General features: G+C 38.1%; 1 protein-coding gene across 2 annotated transcripts; it reads left to right on the top strand.

The window, feature by feature from the left end:
• Positions 1 to 4,726: 4,726 nt before the first annotated feature.
• LOC124142412 (aggrecan core protein-like) lies at positions 4,727 to 16,617 on the top strand. 2 transcript variants are annotated; one of them, XM_046510870.2, is made up of 4 exons: positions 4,727 to 4,831; positions 6,230 to 6,487; positions 12,717 to 12,911; positions 14,927 to 16,617. In XM_046510870.2, exons 2-4 carry the CDS (start codon positions 6,244 to 6,246, stop codon positions 15,124 to 15,126), a joined length of 639 nt encoding a protein of 212 aa, XP_046366826.2. In that variant the 5' UTR covers positions 4,727 to 4,831; positions 6,230 to 6,243; the 3' UTR covers positions 15,127 to 16,617. The 2 variants fall into 2 exon arrangements, with proteins under 2 accessions (XP_046366826.2, XP_046366824.2); XM_046510868.2 differs by lacking the exon at positions 4,727 to 4,831 and adding an exon at positions 5,888 to 6,025.
• The last annotated feature ends 513 nt before the right edge of the window (positions 16,618 to 17,130 follow it).

The raw sequence follows: 17,130 nt of genomic DNA, 5'->3' as shown, positions 1-17,130 counted from the left end.
CTTTAATTACTGGAACAGGAAAATGATGGAAAAATCTTAAATAGCGCAAATGCGTGAATGCTTTTAGGTTTTCTGATGTCTCAAATAAGACACATTTGGTTCAGAGATATCCAGAATGATTCGTTCAAGTATACTCATTGTCAACTGGTGTGGTATTGCCACTTCTGTTGACTTGACTGACGATCGGCTAAGAAGGCTACTATTCTTAAGTGAACGCAGACGATGTAAAGAAAGCATTGTTGTTTGCCCCTGTACTGAGTAACCATCGACTAAAGATTCCACTTTTGGAACTAAATTTGTGAAATTGTTTGCACAGAATATCTATGAAACAGATGACCCTGCTTTATGCATGTCTGTTCTAGGAATCAAAGCATAGTGTGTTACTGCATCATTCACATATAAGCGAGAGACAGTACTTGCAAGGCTCTTAGGGGCAGGCCTATTTGTAATGCATCAAACACGTCTGCCAAGATGAAAATGCCAGACCACATCGTGCCCTGGCGTCACCGATTATCTCCAACGAAAAGGCATACGGAAATTAGACTGGCTGAGCCCCCTGACATGTCCCCAATAGAGCTTCTGCGGGATGTTGTCGGGCGGAGAAAGTTCGTGAAAGGCATTATGACGTCAAAAACATAAATAAGTATTGTAGTGGCAGGAAAATGTACAATAATTGTTTAACATATTTCTATTATTTGAGGCCATTTAATTATGATTTGAAAGTAGTGATGAAAAAACTTTCATTTGTCTTTCTCAGAGCATCATTTTCAAAATTGAAAGACGGGAATATCACAATATTTGGTGCTTTATTCCCGGCACATTGATCATTGTGTTGACTGAAGGGGAAGAGGGGTCCCATATTTGTTGTCGGTGGACTCTCACTCTCGCTCTTAGGGTATCCCATATCTGTCCAATGTGTTCGGCTTTGCATACAGCACATTGTATGACATACATCAAGTTCTTGGAAGCACAAATTTATATTTTCACGGACATAGAAAGTTTTCCGTCTTTAAATGTGAAAGAACAACATTGTAAACATTGCAAGTACAACAATTAGGTCTGTTTTACATTTGTACTGTTTTACATTCTTGTTTTCCTTTTGAGAAAGAAGCCCTTGTATGGCTCTGTCTTTACCTTTTAATAAGTTTATTTAGTGACATTTTCATTTTTAGTTCTTTTAACTTGTTTACAGAATACAATGTCTCCCGAACATTTCCTGGCTTTAGGGATTAATTTATTTTGATTTATTTAGCCTTGTTTATTGCGTCTTCTACTATTTTTCTGGGGCAGTTTCTTTCTTATAGTGACTCCCTTAGGTCATTGAGTCTATATTGTGCACGATCTAATTTAGATAGTATTGCGCAGATTCAAGGTGCTAAAATATAAGGAGTAAAGGACACTGTTTTTAGAATAAACGTAAAACTATTGATAATCTATTCCTTGGTAATGTCTTCCGATGATTTCTGAACGGTGTTTTTTTTTATCCAGTAATCAATAGCTACTATGCCAAGAGGGGCGGTCGGGTAGCCTAATGATTAAATCGTTCGCTCGTCACGCCGAAGACCCGGGTTCGATTCCCGACATGGGTACAATGTGTGAAGCCCATTTCTGGTGCCCCCCGCCGTGATATTCCTGGAATATTGCTAAAAGCGGCGTAAAACCATACTCAGTCAGTCAGTTCTATGCCAAGACCATGAGGGATGTTTGAATATAAACTAACCACATCAAAACTGACTAACGTTGTACCATTTTCGACTGAGGCGGGCAGTTCAGAAAATCAGTGGAATCTTTTTTTGTAGTTTTTGACATAGTGATTGGTTTTAGCACTTTATCCATAAGAACACTGATTCTGTGTGTAGCACATTTTGGTCCAGCAACTATTGTATTAGCGCTTTTTATGAACTTTAGGGAGGCCAAACAAATTACTTTCTTGCAATTCAAAATTAACTGTATAATCCCCTTCGTTTTCAGTCAGTGAATGTGAATATACTAATCTTTTAAGATTAAGTAACACAGATTTCTCCGAACTGTCTGAAAGCTTTCTAACACAATTCATCTTTTATAATATCTGAAATAATGAAAGTTCTTTGTAATAATAACTGGCCATAATTATTATAGCGCCTTTAATTATCAGCATCTTTAATAACAATTGAATCGATATTTTGATGATCTGTTTAGAGCCGCCCGTTCGTTTTTGTAATGTTTGATTTACCTCTTTGAGGGTTTACAGTAAAAAGTAAATCTTTGAGGTGGTTAATAACTGTATCTAGACTTTGTTACTACCAGGTGTCGGAGTGAAGGTGTTTTTGTTTCTAAATGATGAAGTACCTTAAGTTTGTTACTGGCATCAATATCAAAATAACGAAAATCAGACATATCCGTTTCTAGTTCATGTAAATCCTGTTTCATTGGAGTACGGGTGAACGTCATACCTTTGAGTAATACAGAAAATCTCCTCCTCCATTACATCTACACCAGATAAGTTAATTACCTTTGGTTCTATTGTTGAGCTTCCCGTACATGGGGGAACCCCGCTGTCACTAAAAAGAACTATAGCCTTGTTGATTAAAGTGTTGATATCCATCTTCATCTCGATCTCGACCACGTCCTAAGTTTGGAAATGTCCTTTCCTGTTATCACGGGCTTGTCCTTGGCCCCGGCGATTGTGGCTTGGACTTCTTTGGCGACCTTGGCCTTGTTGTGCCTCTGGGTCAAAACCACAAGCATGGCGAAGACGGTAATAATATGAGCTACACCATCATGTCGTTTAAGATAGTGTGTTTGTGACAAAGCTGGGCATCCACTGACAATGTGTTGGACAATCTCATTCAATTCATTACATAATCTACATTTAATATTCACATTTTGATGCAAAATCACACATTGACGGTTTCGAGTGGGAAGTGACTGGTCCTGAGCAGCAAACAGAAAGCCTTCTGTTTCACTTTTCAGGCCAGATGACATCATCCAAGCGAAGGACTCTGCAGGATTGCTGATCTTCTTAACACACATCACCTCGATACAGTGGTCGTTTAGAAAACCTCTCCTTGAAAAACTGAGTCTGGGCCGACTTGATATGACACTTCGCTTGGTTGACACTCATTTCTGTACCGTCCAGCAGTACAGAACCATCAACAAAATCAACACCGACATTTAGACTATGTCCCACATCCTTGGCTCGTTTTAGAAAACTGTGGAATGCCTTAATTTCATCATGAGTCTTGACATGCTTCACAAGAGGATCATCAGACAAATAAATGTGTGCAAAAGTGCACAAATCAATTCTATCATGAAAGGCCCCAACGTTAATTAAACCACGTCCTCCCATAATGATTGGTAAATATAAGCGATTGAGGGAAGAGCGAGGGTGGTGGGATCTGACATGATTCTTCGTGTGAGGGTGTCAATACCCTGAATGTCTTGTTTCGTTCAGTCAGCAACACCAAAAGGATATGAAAGGACGGGTACAGAATAAGTATTTGTGGCTTTGACTTTATTGCGAGCGTTCAGCTCTGAACTCCAGATTTTCCTTAAGTCTACATTTGTACTCTGCCCGAAGTTTTTCCTTGATATAGACATTCTGTCCCTAATCTGGATCACTTAGTATGTATAGGCCTGACCTTCCACGATATTATTTTTGTTTTTATTATTATTATTATTATTATTTTTTAAATTATTATTATTATTATTTTTTTTTGCACCCTTAGTGAACACACCAACATGGTAAGCTAAACATGGTAGCCTAAATATTATAAGAACGTTATATAATCAAAACACTTCACAAAAAGATGCCAAGGCAGATATTTGGGTTGTTCGTTTAAGTAAACACGTTCGTGGTTACATGTATTTGTGGGACAACGTTTCTTTAATAAAAAGTCTCAGTCACATGATCCACTGTCATAATCTAACAAACAAGCTAAAGCTTTATCTTCCCCATGGCCACATGCAATTGCATATCCCTTGCTTATGTACTGAGCATCATTTGTCCAACTTAGCGAGCTGTGACGTTATTTGCATACTCTGCAGGGATACCGAACGCATGACGAGATGGAATTATTTGATTGCCCTTATATTTCCAATGTATTTCATGAGGTTTGATTGAATATTGATGCCTGTATATGGTCATGAACGGGAATCAAATACACGAGTGTGTACTTGTGCGTAGGCTATTAATAGCCTGAATCACCAATTACGAGTCGTTTCTCTACGGGTGAGGCGTTGCTCATTTGTTTAGCACCGCGACAACCCTAAGATAATGATGTGTAAATGACGAATCTGCTGTTAATATATCATTAGGATTGTTGGCTTGCCGACTTTTTTGTTCAACTTGTTTTATTGTTGCCATTACCAAATGAGGCAGGATGAATTTAATAAACAACTACGACCTCGTGGTTCATGAAGGCTTGACACAACCTATTCCAAGTTTCGAACTTATCATTAATATATATGTTATATGTAGAATATATATATAATATTTATAACTGTTCAACAACTCCTTGGTTTAGTATTTCTAAATGAAAAACTTCAGTGCTGAACAAGTGCGTTAGAAATGTCTATTGATCTTTCGGGGAAGCTTTTATTTAAAACCATTATAACTATTGGAATAAATTGTAATCATTAGACGCACCTTGAAAGGACCGAAGTTACCTACAAAATCATTAGCGTTGACTAGACAACGAAGGATCAACAAATCCACACCAGATAAATTTCTTGATAAAAGTTTAATGCGACGGATAAACGCAACGACAAGGTGTTTCGATTCAAATAGAAAGTATCTTTCATAACTAAACCTGCTACACCATCATCTGCCGTATCGGACATTCACCAGTTTGTAAGTAATATTATAGAGATTCACTTTGTACATTATTGTACATGACTTTCACTTGAAATACAGTTTTTGTACATAAAGCACCAGATGTAATGTATGCTCAATAATATAGAAATAGGTATTGGAATTATACAGAGATTGAACAGAGGTAATAACATGTTCTGCTGTATTAACTATACCCTTCTTGCTAGAAGTAACGTGAGCAGCAATGTTGTACGTATAGAAAGTGTCTGTTTCAATGACTTATCTGAATACCATGCACGAGTTCTGCACGAATCATGTCAGAGAGCAGGGTGAATATGGAATCTGCTGATTGCTTTTGTTAATATTGTTGGGTTGGAAGTATGAATGCATACAGTATCTATATTTTAACATGGACTCACATCAAGCGGTCGTTTGTCCGTCTCGGCTACATGAAGCAATGATAGTTTTGCTCCTTCTCGCCTGAACATACTCTCGTGTCACTAGATTTCGTGGTTCATTGATGACTTGATTGTCTGGTTTGTTTTCAGACTGACGTCGCATGGCAGGAGTACTGCTGTGCTGCGTCGGGCGAAAACCTGGTCTCATCACTGATTTTCAGTGGTCGAATCCATTCATATAATGTCCACAGCTATTTGCCCTTTGCGAGAAGTGGAATCGGTCTCGGTAGAAAATCTAGTCCGGTTATTCTCTTGCATTGCCAATTCATATATCTTGAAATGTGTCATTGTCATCGACAACATATGCTAAAGCAGTGTATGCTAAATACGTACTAAATATTAGGGTTGTCCTTTGGATTCCAAGTGCATTATGACATATGAAAGAAACTGAGACCAAACAAAGTGAAATATAATACAATGTCAGGTGTCAAGTGTGGGCTTCATATGACCTCTGGAGACCATAACTAAAATGTGGAGAAAAGCAAATAACTTTTTTTACTTCTATTAATTACAACGCTCCACATATATGGGATTTGTGTTGGTTAGTAGGAACGTTAAGATGCATAATGGATTAGAATATATGTCAATATAATCAGGTGGAAACTGCTAATGTTTGTCAACATGGTTTATTGAGCCTAGCTTTTAGTATATGGTGGAAGAACAGTGCCAACACGGCACAAGGCTGACTTAAGACATACATAAGCTACCTTAGTTTAGTTTCTCGTTTTGTATTAATGGGTAACAGGAGGTTAAAAGAACAGGAAATAGAACATTGGTAATTGAGTCCATTCTTTTTGCATGGAAGAGATAATTATATAAAAAGTCATAATTGCTTTTTATATTGAATGATTCTCGAAACCCTAGCCTATAGCGAGCAGTTTTCAGAAAGAATGGAATGTGTTTTAAAAAAATTACATATCCTGTTATGAGCTAAGATATTTCCCCTGAAACTCAAAGCCTGCCACGTTTCTTCATACAGCCTGAGATTGCACCATGGCGCTCGTGAAACTTCAGCTACACCTCTCTCTGCTGCACTTCCTCCCCTCGGACATAGCCCCGCCAGGAAGTGTGGAGAATGTGCTTGACTGCTTCAACGCTTGCTTGAAAAACCTGCAGTGCGTCTCCCTGATTTACGACAGATACAACAAACAGTGCTACGCCTACCCAGGCAGGCTTGAGGTTCCCTTCTGGGGAACTGACCTCAATACCGACCTCGACATCTACAATACCAACAGAGGTAAGTGAACCTGTCTCGTCTTAGCAATCATAATGTGAAACAGCTTCCTGGCATGCGTTTGACCAAATCACTGCACATGCACACGGTCGTACCAGATTATCAAACAAGATAGAATCTATTTCAGAACAATTCAGTGAAACAAAGAGATAGTCATTCTGAATATGTAAGACTGTAACTGGGGAGCTGGTGCAAACAAACTGGCACATATAGTTTCATAAACTTTGAAATACATCAGTTCAGAGTTTTCTCACTTATTCCACAATGGAATATTTCATGTTGAATTTTATAATAAGCGACTTTGTTGAATACAGGCAGAACATATATAAAAAAGGATGGGTTGTCGAGCTGAATTAAGGAAACATGGATACGAGCCATTTATCAAAGGTTGCTTTTGTATATGTTCAAACATTGTCTTTTAACATCATCATTGTTTACCCACATACACACCCGGCATCGCAAGTGCGTACCTTAGCACTTTCCTGTATGTAAAAATTCAAACTCACTATCGTCGTGAAATACACTCTCCCGCGTGTGTCCCGCCCGAAATAATTGCCACGCATTATTGAACATAAATCCTAAGCGCCTAGCCTGTTTTATACGTTAACACGTGTTGTGTATATATTGTCTTATCTTATGGACACGATCTGCAGGTAGCAGTGCAAAACACAGTGTTGTTTATGTATACTATAAAAGATTTGAAGGTGACAGGAATAATTATACATTGAATTTGAAACTGAATGGTATTATGTTTAAGCGATATATTCTGTATATTTATTCGCATGTAGGATCGTTTATGCAATGACAAGGAGTATTGATTGATACAGGGAACATGTACCTTTCCCTCATATTATGAACCAAACATATAAACACACTAGGAAGGGTAATGTATATTTTAGAATCATTTCCTTTAAGAACTTGGAAAACAAAGTCTTATACTATGGCGCGAGCGTGCGTGCGTGCGTGCGTGTGCGTGTGTGTGTGTGTGTGTGTGTGTGTGTGTGTGTGTGTGTGTAGTTCGGACTGATGCCGAGTTATAGTCCAAGCCCACTGAGATACCATGCCGCAGTTTATTAGAGAATACCACAATCATTCTCGCTATATACCACTTTTATGAAACGAGTGGGCTTTCTATGGTATCTGACCGAACGAAGGGCAAGGTCACCATCGGAATAAGACAAGACATACGTGACCAATTCACAGCGTTTTACGGACTGATGCCGTTTTACGTTTTTTTTCACATTTGGGTTGTTTGAGCCACAAAGCAGAATTCAGGCACACTTTCAAGGAGTTTCCGAATGCTTTGGATCGGAATTGTTCACTTTGAGTGATCTGGTCGTGCAGTTGTGTATGTTCATTGAATGCGGACACTGATTGCACAACCGGAGCAACCAACGGAAGTCTAGATATCTGTCCAGATAGTTTAAACTGACTTAATTTCACCACGCTCAACCTTTTACGTTAAATCAAATTGAAAGTCGCGAAAGTGCTCGGGTGCGTCACGCTCATTGGGACCCAGGATCTATCGGTCGTGGTACATTGCATAATGAGATAGCTTGATTATATATAATGTCTGTAGTAGCTCTTTGCATAACTAAAATAGAATGCAAAGCGAATTCGATGCGTGTGACGATCATGTTTGGTTTTATAAAGTGTGTGTAAATGTCTCTCGCTTCCGTAGTTGCCTTGTAATTGTATTAATGAATGATGATACTTGACGTCGGTATGGTATCTCAGTGGGCGAGCATTATAAGACCGGCAAGCAGTCTCGCTCCCACATCACCCACCCAAAACACACACACACACACACACACACACACACACACACACACACACACACACACACACACACACACACACACACACACACACACACCCAAAACACACACACACACACACACACACACACACACACACACACACACACACACACACACACACACACACACACACACAACCACGCATGCATGCATGCACGCACGCAAAAACGCATAAACGCGACTTTATAACCCATTCCTTCTCACCTCATCTTGTACAATGAAACAAAATATCGTCAATGTATTTGGTATATTCACACCGTACTGCCACTGCTGCTACGTCTACTTAACCTTTCACCATTAAGTAGTAACTTAATCATAGAAGGATTGTGTCTGGAACGTAATATGGCTACATAGGTACACTATTCTTTTATGCCATGACGGGGCGGTGGGGTACCCTGGTGGTTAAAGCGTTTGAGCCCAGGAGCGATTCCCCACATAGCTACAATGTGTGAAGCCCATTTCCGCCGAGATATTGTTGGAATATTGCAAAAAGCTAACTCACTCACTCACTTTATGCCATGAGAAAATTTATTTATTAGTTATACTTGTCACTTTCCTCCTACATATACTTATAATTCATTTGTTGTTCTTACTTGTTAATACCAGAACACCAAGTCATACCGGACCGTACGCCTTTTGTTGTATAAGTTAGAAACATTAAATTTGTGAATGAAGAGTTACAAAACCTTAATACGATATTGAACATACTTCATAGAAATTATGCACATGCAGTAGCATTTAATATTTCTGGCTTATTTCTGAAGGCACTTATTGTGACGTAACCACAAACTTCATTTCCCCAGCATCATTCAAAGGACAGGGCAGTTTTTGTGCATAAAATTATTTTGGACAGTGTGTAACTTCATAAACAGTTAAAAACATTTCGTACACACCTGTGGGTGAGAAACCCATTTGAGGTAACTGGTATCAAACATATGTGTGAGATCGAATTCCAGGCCCTTTATTGGCTACTCAATGGTGATGACCTGAAGTCAGTTTATGACGGACTACTTTCCTGAACGTAGTCATTGATAAGTTGCTCGTGCTTCAGTCGAATGTTCACAACGTCTGTGTTGAACCACAGGACCGTATAATTAATTAATTTATTATTATTATTGATGATGATGATGATGATGATGATAATAAACTCGTCCTCGTATACGAGTTTGTTTGTTATCATTATCAGTTACATTGTCTGTTGTTATGTCAATGTTATACATTTTTTAGAGTGTAGCCCCCCCCTGGTTGCAACAGCGACATATATGTACCTCATCTTCAACCCTCACTTCGAAGTAGAAAAAACGCAATATTAATCTAATACACTTCATAGTTTTGAATTCCCTGTTCTGTTTATCATTTACTGTCATTTTAGGCAACATATAATTACTGAAAGTGACTTCTGAAATTCACAACGATATTTTCCTGTGTGTTCACAAATATAAATATCGGGTATTTACTCGAAGAAAAAGTAGCATATCAGTGTTTTTCATCAAATCACCAATGATAATTCTGAAACGTCGCTGATAAGCCTAAAATCGTTTAGAATGTTTTGGATAATAGGCATACACGAACGCCGAAGTGTACCTTCCGCCATATTGTTTACAAAATGACGGTTAAGAGACGCCTATTAGATCACGTATATTTCAAACTCAGCTGGGAAACATGCATCGCTGAATTCCTCATACATTTTAGAATCAAATGACAAATGATCTTTGTCACCAATACAAATTATTTAGATGAAATCAAGCGAAATAAATTTGGTGTGGAAACGAACACTGTGCTCGGAAAACTGTACTTGCTGAAATGTAAAAATTCAGATTTTACACTATGTAGCCCTTTTAGAGGTACTTTCGTCTAATTGGTGCATACATTAGCTCGATCACGCGTTTGAGAATATTAATGAGAAGAGTATCGTTGCACGAATTATAGAATTGCAAATATATACATTACATTGATGGTAAATTCAAAGAAATCGTAAAGGTTTCCGTCTTGTGTGACGCCATGACCGACGCTAAATCAAGCACAACGACGAGGGTAGTTATCTGGACTTCTGAATGATTCTCTTGGTTACATTGGAAAACTCAAAACAAGTAAAAGTACGCAGATTGTCAGAATGTCTCTGATTACTTACGTGACACATTTATGTATATACGATCCCTCAATCAACGAAACTCCTCCTCTGGAAATCCCGCGCACTGTTGTCATTTAACACGCCATTTTATAAAAACGTATAGATACGTTTTGAAACAACTCGTTGTAGGATAAATGGTATCCAACAGACACTCGTGTTGTAATCTCTATGTCAGAGAGCTTTGACTACTATACCTTATCCATTCTTATGGGATGTGTGAGCATTATGGAAAATGAGCCTTTGTAAACTCAGAAAAAGAGGGTCTATAATTGCGAACGATGATGAGCACAATAGTCCCTATAGGAATTGTGATTAAGGAAGTCGGGGGAAGGCAATAGACACCTATGTGCTGGTTCATTTATAGGTCTAACAACTGAGTGTGTCCAACAGAGATTTAGATATGTATACACCATGCAATTAAGAAAGTGGTCAACTGTAACAGACTGTATTTCCTACATCGAAAACACGCTGCGCTTATCAAAGCTGATGACTTTCTAAATCTCTGTAACAAATGTTTTATTTGGGATAACACTTTCTTAGTAAAGTACAGATCCTTGTACATTTTTTGGTTGAGTCCCGTCCGGGATTCGAACCCAGACCTGCCAGGGTGAGGCACCTAATAGCAGCACACAAAATGTCAGCGATCTAACCAACTCAGCCACCGAGGCTTCCACACTTAGATCGCAAACAAGTACAAGAATCTGTACTTTACTAAGAAAGTGTTATCCCAAATAAAACATTTGTTACAGAGATTTAGAAAGTCATCAGCTTTGATTAGCGCAGCGTGTTTTCGATGGAGGAAATACAGTCTCTGTCTGCACAAATCTTTGTTTTATGAAACACACATTGACCAATGTTCAGTGGGATAACTAATTAAGATATTAAACCTTGTGTTTAAAGCGGCATTTGCGGTAGGAACACACACACACACACACACACACACACACACACACACACACACACACACACACACACACACACACACACACACACACACACACACACACACACACACACACACACACACACACACACACACACACACACACATGCGCTTGTATTCACGGCACTAAACGTATTCCTGTAGTGTACGGTCGGTGTATTTGCAGTTTATGAATAGCATTTTTTTAAATATCCAAGGCTATCGATGATTTTTTAAGTTTGTTTTCGTCGTGTTCGTCTTGCATACTGCTGGAATCTGGATGACAATGATCGTGAAAACCCTGGTATTGGTCGAAAATATTTCCAAAGGATGAAAATAGTTTTTTGGTCGTTTCAGTCACATGTTGTCATTGCCCAGTAACAATGTATTTTGGCAGAGTTCACATTTGTCCGGAAGTACCCCGTGCCGAAGTCACTCCTAGAAACTTCGCGGGTCCCGTGACCCAGATTTATATTTTGTTGTTTCGTTGTGTGGCATGCCAAGTATCATTAAAATAAGACCATCCCTATTTTTTATATGTGTTTCTTATCTCCAACCTCAACTTACAAGAGAGTAAGTTATTTTGTGACAATATTATAAATATTTTTTAGCGACTAGCTACTAGTCTATAAATTAATTTATGACGTAGATCGAGTCGCGTTGCTTCGGAAATGAATTTGTAATGAACAGCTGAAGAAAGATAAAGTTGACCTGTTATTTTATGACGGTGCAATGAAATTAGTATTTCATCGGTGCACAATTTTTGAGATTATTTATAGCGCAACCCTGTGCGCCCACGGTGATTGAGGCAGACGCTCAAACACGAACGATTCGATTTTTAATCAGGGTTGGGCTTTAACAAATACATATGAATACATAAGCTGCCTCATCTAGATGCATCTTTAATAATAGACTTCTACAAGCTTGATGTATAATGCGTGATACGTGACAAAACAGATGCATGTTCTTAGATCACTTTCTTATGGGATTCAAATGAACCCTAAACATAATAAATTTTGTTTGTTCTAAGTATGTATCCATGTCACACACACTGAGAACGTGTACACGTAATTGAATATTAACAATAATAGTATTACATGAATGTCAGGCAGGATAAGTCGCGTTTATGTTAATTAAGTTTCACATTTTTGCCCAATGCTCCATAAAACCGTACGTGTGACATCTCGTTTATGTAAATATTGTTTCGGAAGATTGTGACACTTACTGTTTCCTTGTGGAAAGAAGATGAGAGCATGACTGGTACATGATATGTTATCACATGTTTCGTTTGAACAACATTGACAGTTTGACGTTCCCATTTCGAGTTGCAATAGCTGTAATAGAGAATGTTTATTTCAGATGGATATGGCTGTCCAAGTCATCGTGGATATGATTATAATTCCACGGTGAATGTGTGTTTCAAAATACACGGTGGAACGAAAGTGACCCACATTAAAGCTACCAGGACCTGTAACTCCGAGGGTGGCCATCTTATCAGAATCACGTCAAGTGCGAAGGATGAATTTGTGTCTGCCGTTTGGCCACAGAACCCCAGTAAGCAGTCACATGAAACCTTAACAACTGTCTCCCTATTATGTTGTCAGAAGTGCTAGTCCAGTGCCTAGATTTTCTTTCGATGAATGTTTTGCATCCTGCTATTTCACATCATCTGATATTAATATCATAATTTCCAATATTATAATTATGTATATGTATTTGTCACTAGCTGCACGTCACTGAATTAATAAGACAAAATTGATATTATCTGTGTTACCATATGCTGAATGTGATGAATAATTATCAATTAACTAAATGCATAAATAAAAGATTTAATTGAAGTCCCATATCAGCTCATTCAGCCAAGATAAATCCAATGTGCCCTAACACTAAACTATATATGAATACATTTGTACAAGGGAGATTCTTTATTTGTATATATGGAGTACGATACACGACGGACGTGATTATTGTTTTATCGTCTCCTTTCTCTCTTTCCAACGAATCTGACTGTATCTTACGCGTGTGTTTTTAATCACTAACCTATATAGAAGAAACCAGAAAAGGTCAGCGCATCTTGCCCCACCGGTGGCGTTCAAATTTTTGGAAGAAAGAGCATGCTCGAGTGTACGTTAAAAGATGTGGAATGTGGACACCAAACACTGAAGCTGACCGAATAGCTTAATAACCTCTCATGAAATATGATTTGATAATTTATTATTTCAATGTGTGTATTTTTGTCACTTATTGACCAAGAAAGTAGATGGGCCTATGATGATAGTAGCTGTATTATCAAATACTTGCTTTTGTTTTGAAGTTGCGGAAGCAGGAAATCGGTATGCTAATAACTAAATTGTGAAATCTGTAAATGAACACATCAAATCAATAAATAATCAATAATTTATATTTAAACATAGTTTTAGGTTTAGAATAAATTACTTATACAATGGGTGATATAAGTAGCAGCTGCAATGAGTAACATGCCCTATCATGAATGTTAGTGCACCTATGGATGTTCCGAATAGTGTCATGTTGCACGCCTTGAACGAGACCTGCCTCCGTTGTGGAATCCAGAATAGTTGGAAGCTGGCAGGTTCTCGGTGTTTCGTAATAGATACCCAAACAGCACTCTGCAAATGGATTAGAAGCAAGGCAGGTAAAAGAAGGCCTCGAATAGGGCCTCGATTGCATATATATGGAGTGTTATCCACATGTCTACCATTAAACAATTTGAAAGGTTTATTAAGGCCTTAAGTGTGTGAGTGAGTGAGTGAGTTGGGTTTAACGCCGCTGTTAACAGTATTCCAGTAATATCACGGCGTGTCAGCTTAATGTTGGGGGAAAGCCCGAAGTGATGCAGGTTTCGGACGTTTACTTCTTCGATGAAACCCACGAGCACGGGTATGGTGCTGACAAACCTAGAACATAATCGGGGCGAATCGGGATTCAAACCCACAATCATAGGTTTCTGGCGTGTATAAGGGACGCAACTCTGCACTGCCAATCGCGGCGCCTCAGACGACTGGGTCACCCGTGCCCTATTAAGAACTTGAATACTGTACCTATCTCAAGACGTATAATGCTCTTTAAAATCTTAGTTCGTAATACACGTTTGGTATCTAATTACACAAGAGTGTCCAATTGGCTACGGGGGTCTCGACTCTTCACATGTATCTACTGCTCTCGCTCGTTCGTTGTTTACTTATCAGTATCATGAGGATTGGATTGAAACTCCTATCGTAACAACTCGTACGTTAACCCTAAAAACGACACACCCAGAAAACATAAACGTCGTGTAACCATTTACCAAGTTTGAATCAAGATGTCAAAAGTCTTTCAACGATATGCTGTATAGCTTGTTAGAGTGGAGTGTCCATATACTAGTATTTAGGTGTATTCGTACATCAATAACAAATGGAAACGTTTTGAGAAAAGGTGGCGCATTTTCTTGCTTTTGTGCATCAGCAGGAAAAACAGATACAAGATGATGTAAAAATTGATTGTTAAGTATAAGATGTCACATTACATTGGATAAAGCTGAAATAAACGACTAAATTTACTCATAATTTCAGTTCTCATCGATGGCAGGTGCACTGTGGACGGCGGCTGGAAGTACTCGACTGGAGATAATTTTACCTACTTCAGATGGAACATAAATAAACCTAGCGCTAACTGTCCTACTTCGAGCGAGTGTCTGGAAACAGCTGTGTCTGGGTTCAACGACATCTCCTGTTGGTATGACCGTCCCTTCATGTGCGAATTCGATATATAAGCCGCGCAAAGCAAAATATATTGAATGTGTTTTTGGATGGTAAATATCCTGTATTAGGAATAAACATTGTATTTAGAGAGACCTTTCGAGCTTAATACGTTGTGTTTATTAGTAATACAGAATATTTACCAATTTAGCATCCTACAACACACAAGCGTGATAACCTCTTTATGATAATGTCGTTCTTAAATCTGTCGTCGAAAAACCTGTTCTCATCTCTCACAAACAATACCTAAACATTGCAAGTTTACCTGGAATGTGAGCAGTAATATATATTACGTCAAAAGATCGGTTATTTGGCAGTCGGTCAGTGACAACAATCAATATAGTTCCAACTGAAACCTGTTTTCTAAACAGTGGGTTAACTACATATAGGCAAAATAACAGCTGACACGCCGTGATATAACTGGAATAATGTTAAAAGTTGCGTTAAACCCAACTCACTCACTACTTGTTTGTAATTCTTCAGGTTGAAGATAATACAAGTGCACTGTGAAATCTGTTTGTGAATGTGTTTAAAGTGTTGCCGTAAAAGTATACTTTACACCTTCAAATGTAAAGGTGAAAGTTCTGTTTTAATTCAATATTTTTATATAACCTCTTCATGGGTATATGCATTTCCAGATTCGTATACTAAATCATTTATAAACATAACTTCTTTATAGACCCATTCTGCATTAAATGCACATTTCTTACGTTGAAAATTGTAATATTACCTTTACACCTACTTCATAAGTTCAGTGGATCATGTTCACTTTTCGTATTTTATGTTGATGATGTCACTTACCAAAATAGTGACCACGCTTTCAAGAACTCTGACCCAAATTTTGAAAACTGTTTGAGTTAACAACATAAGTAGGATCTGCAAACTATATCCTATATAGATAAATATTTGGAGAATACTCATGGTCCTTATCATAAGATTATGTGAGATATGGCTGCACACGGCTGCAGGCTGCAGTGACTTTGTTTCTGCAGCCCATAAACTGTTCCATAGTGTAAAGGATTAGAAAACGAGGAAGGAGGAAGGATCAGCTAAACGGCAACTGTGTCGGTTAAGGAGAGCACAGCTGTGTCTGGGTTCAAAGTCATCAAACTGTGACAATCATACGCGAATTCAATATGAAAAGCCGTCCACAGCAAACGTTTTGTAGTGTATGTAATTGTTAATTATCTAGATCAGTCTGGTGAGTGTATGCATTGCTACCCGTCATCCGTAACCAATATAATCACACAAGCATGGGTTGCCCAAGACCTGTTCTACCCGGATCTTCATAGGTTGTTTCATTTTGATTACTGTCCAAGGGAACATTTCTGTATTGGGGCAAACATGCAATAACAGAAGTCTTTGTCCATTAAAATGTATTTTCTATTTCGTTGAAGGGACAGATATACTTGTCTTTAGCTAACCCTAATTTTGATGTGCGTTCTCCATATTAGACTTCCACATTTCGTGTATTCTTTTGATTCAATAAAGTTTGATAAACTGTTCTACTTATGTATTTGTAATTCTTCAGGTTGAAGATACTCATGGTATAAACAGCGTGGTATGTTCCCTGTGAAACCTAGTTTCTGTGTAAAGGTTTTAAACTATGCAGTAACAGTATTCTTCACACCTTGAAATGTGAGTTTAATTTCAGTATCTTTACATAAACTCGTCATAGGTTTGTGCTTTTTCAGATTGGAAAAATAAATAATTTATAAACACCCATCCATCAACCCATCCTGCATCAAATGCAGAGTTCTTATGTTGAAAATGAAATATTGTTATTACGCCTATTACATTGGTTCAGTGGATCATGTTTTCCTATTATATTTTGTTTAGATAAAGATACCAGTCACGTATTTTGGCAACACTTGGAGTAATTTTACCAACTTATGTTATAACAACATAAGTAGGATCTGCGAACCATATCCCGTCTTTCATAGAAAGATTTAAAGAATACAATGTCTCGTCGTCCTTTTAAAGTTTTATGCACACGACAGCAGCTTGCATTGAATTCC

This window comes from Haliotis rufescens, unplaced genomic scaffold (genome assembly GCF_023055435.1).
Source record: "Haliotis rufescens isolate VD_foot unplaced genomic scaffold, xgHalRufe1.0.p SCAF_1, whole genome shotgun sequence".
Taxonomy (NCBI): domain Eukaryota; kingdom Metazoa; phylum Mollusca; class Gastropoda; order Lepetellida; family Haliotidae; genus Haliotis; species Haliotis rufescens.
Note: the sequence above shows the minus strand (reverse complement) of the source record. Positions and strands in the feature narration are given on the sequence as shown.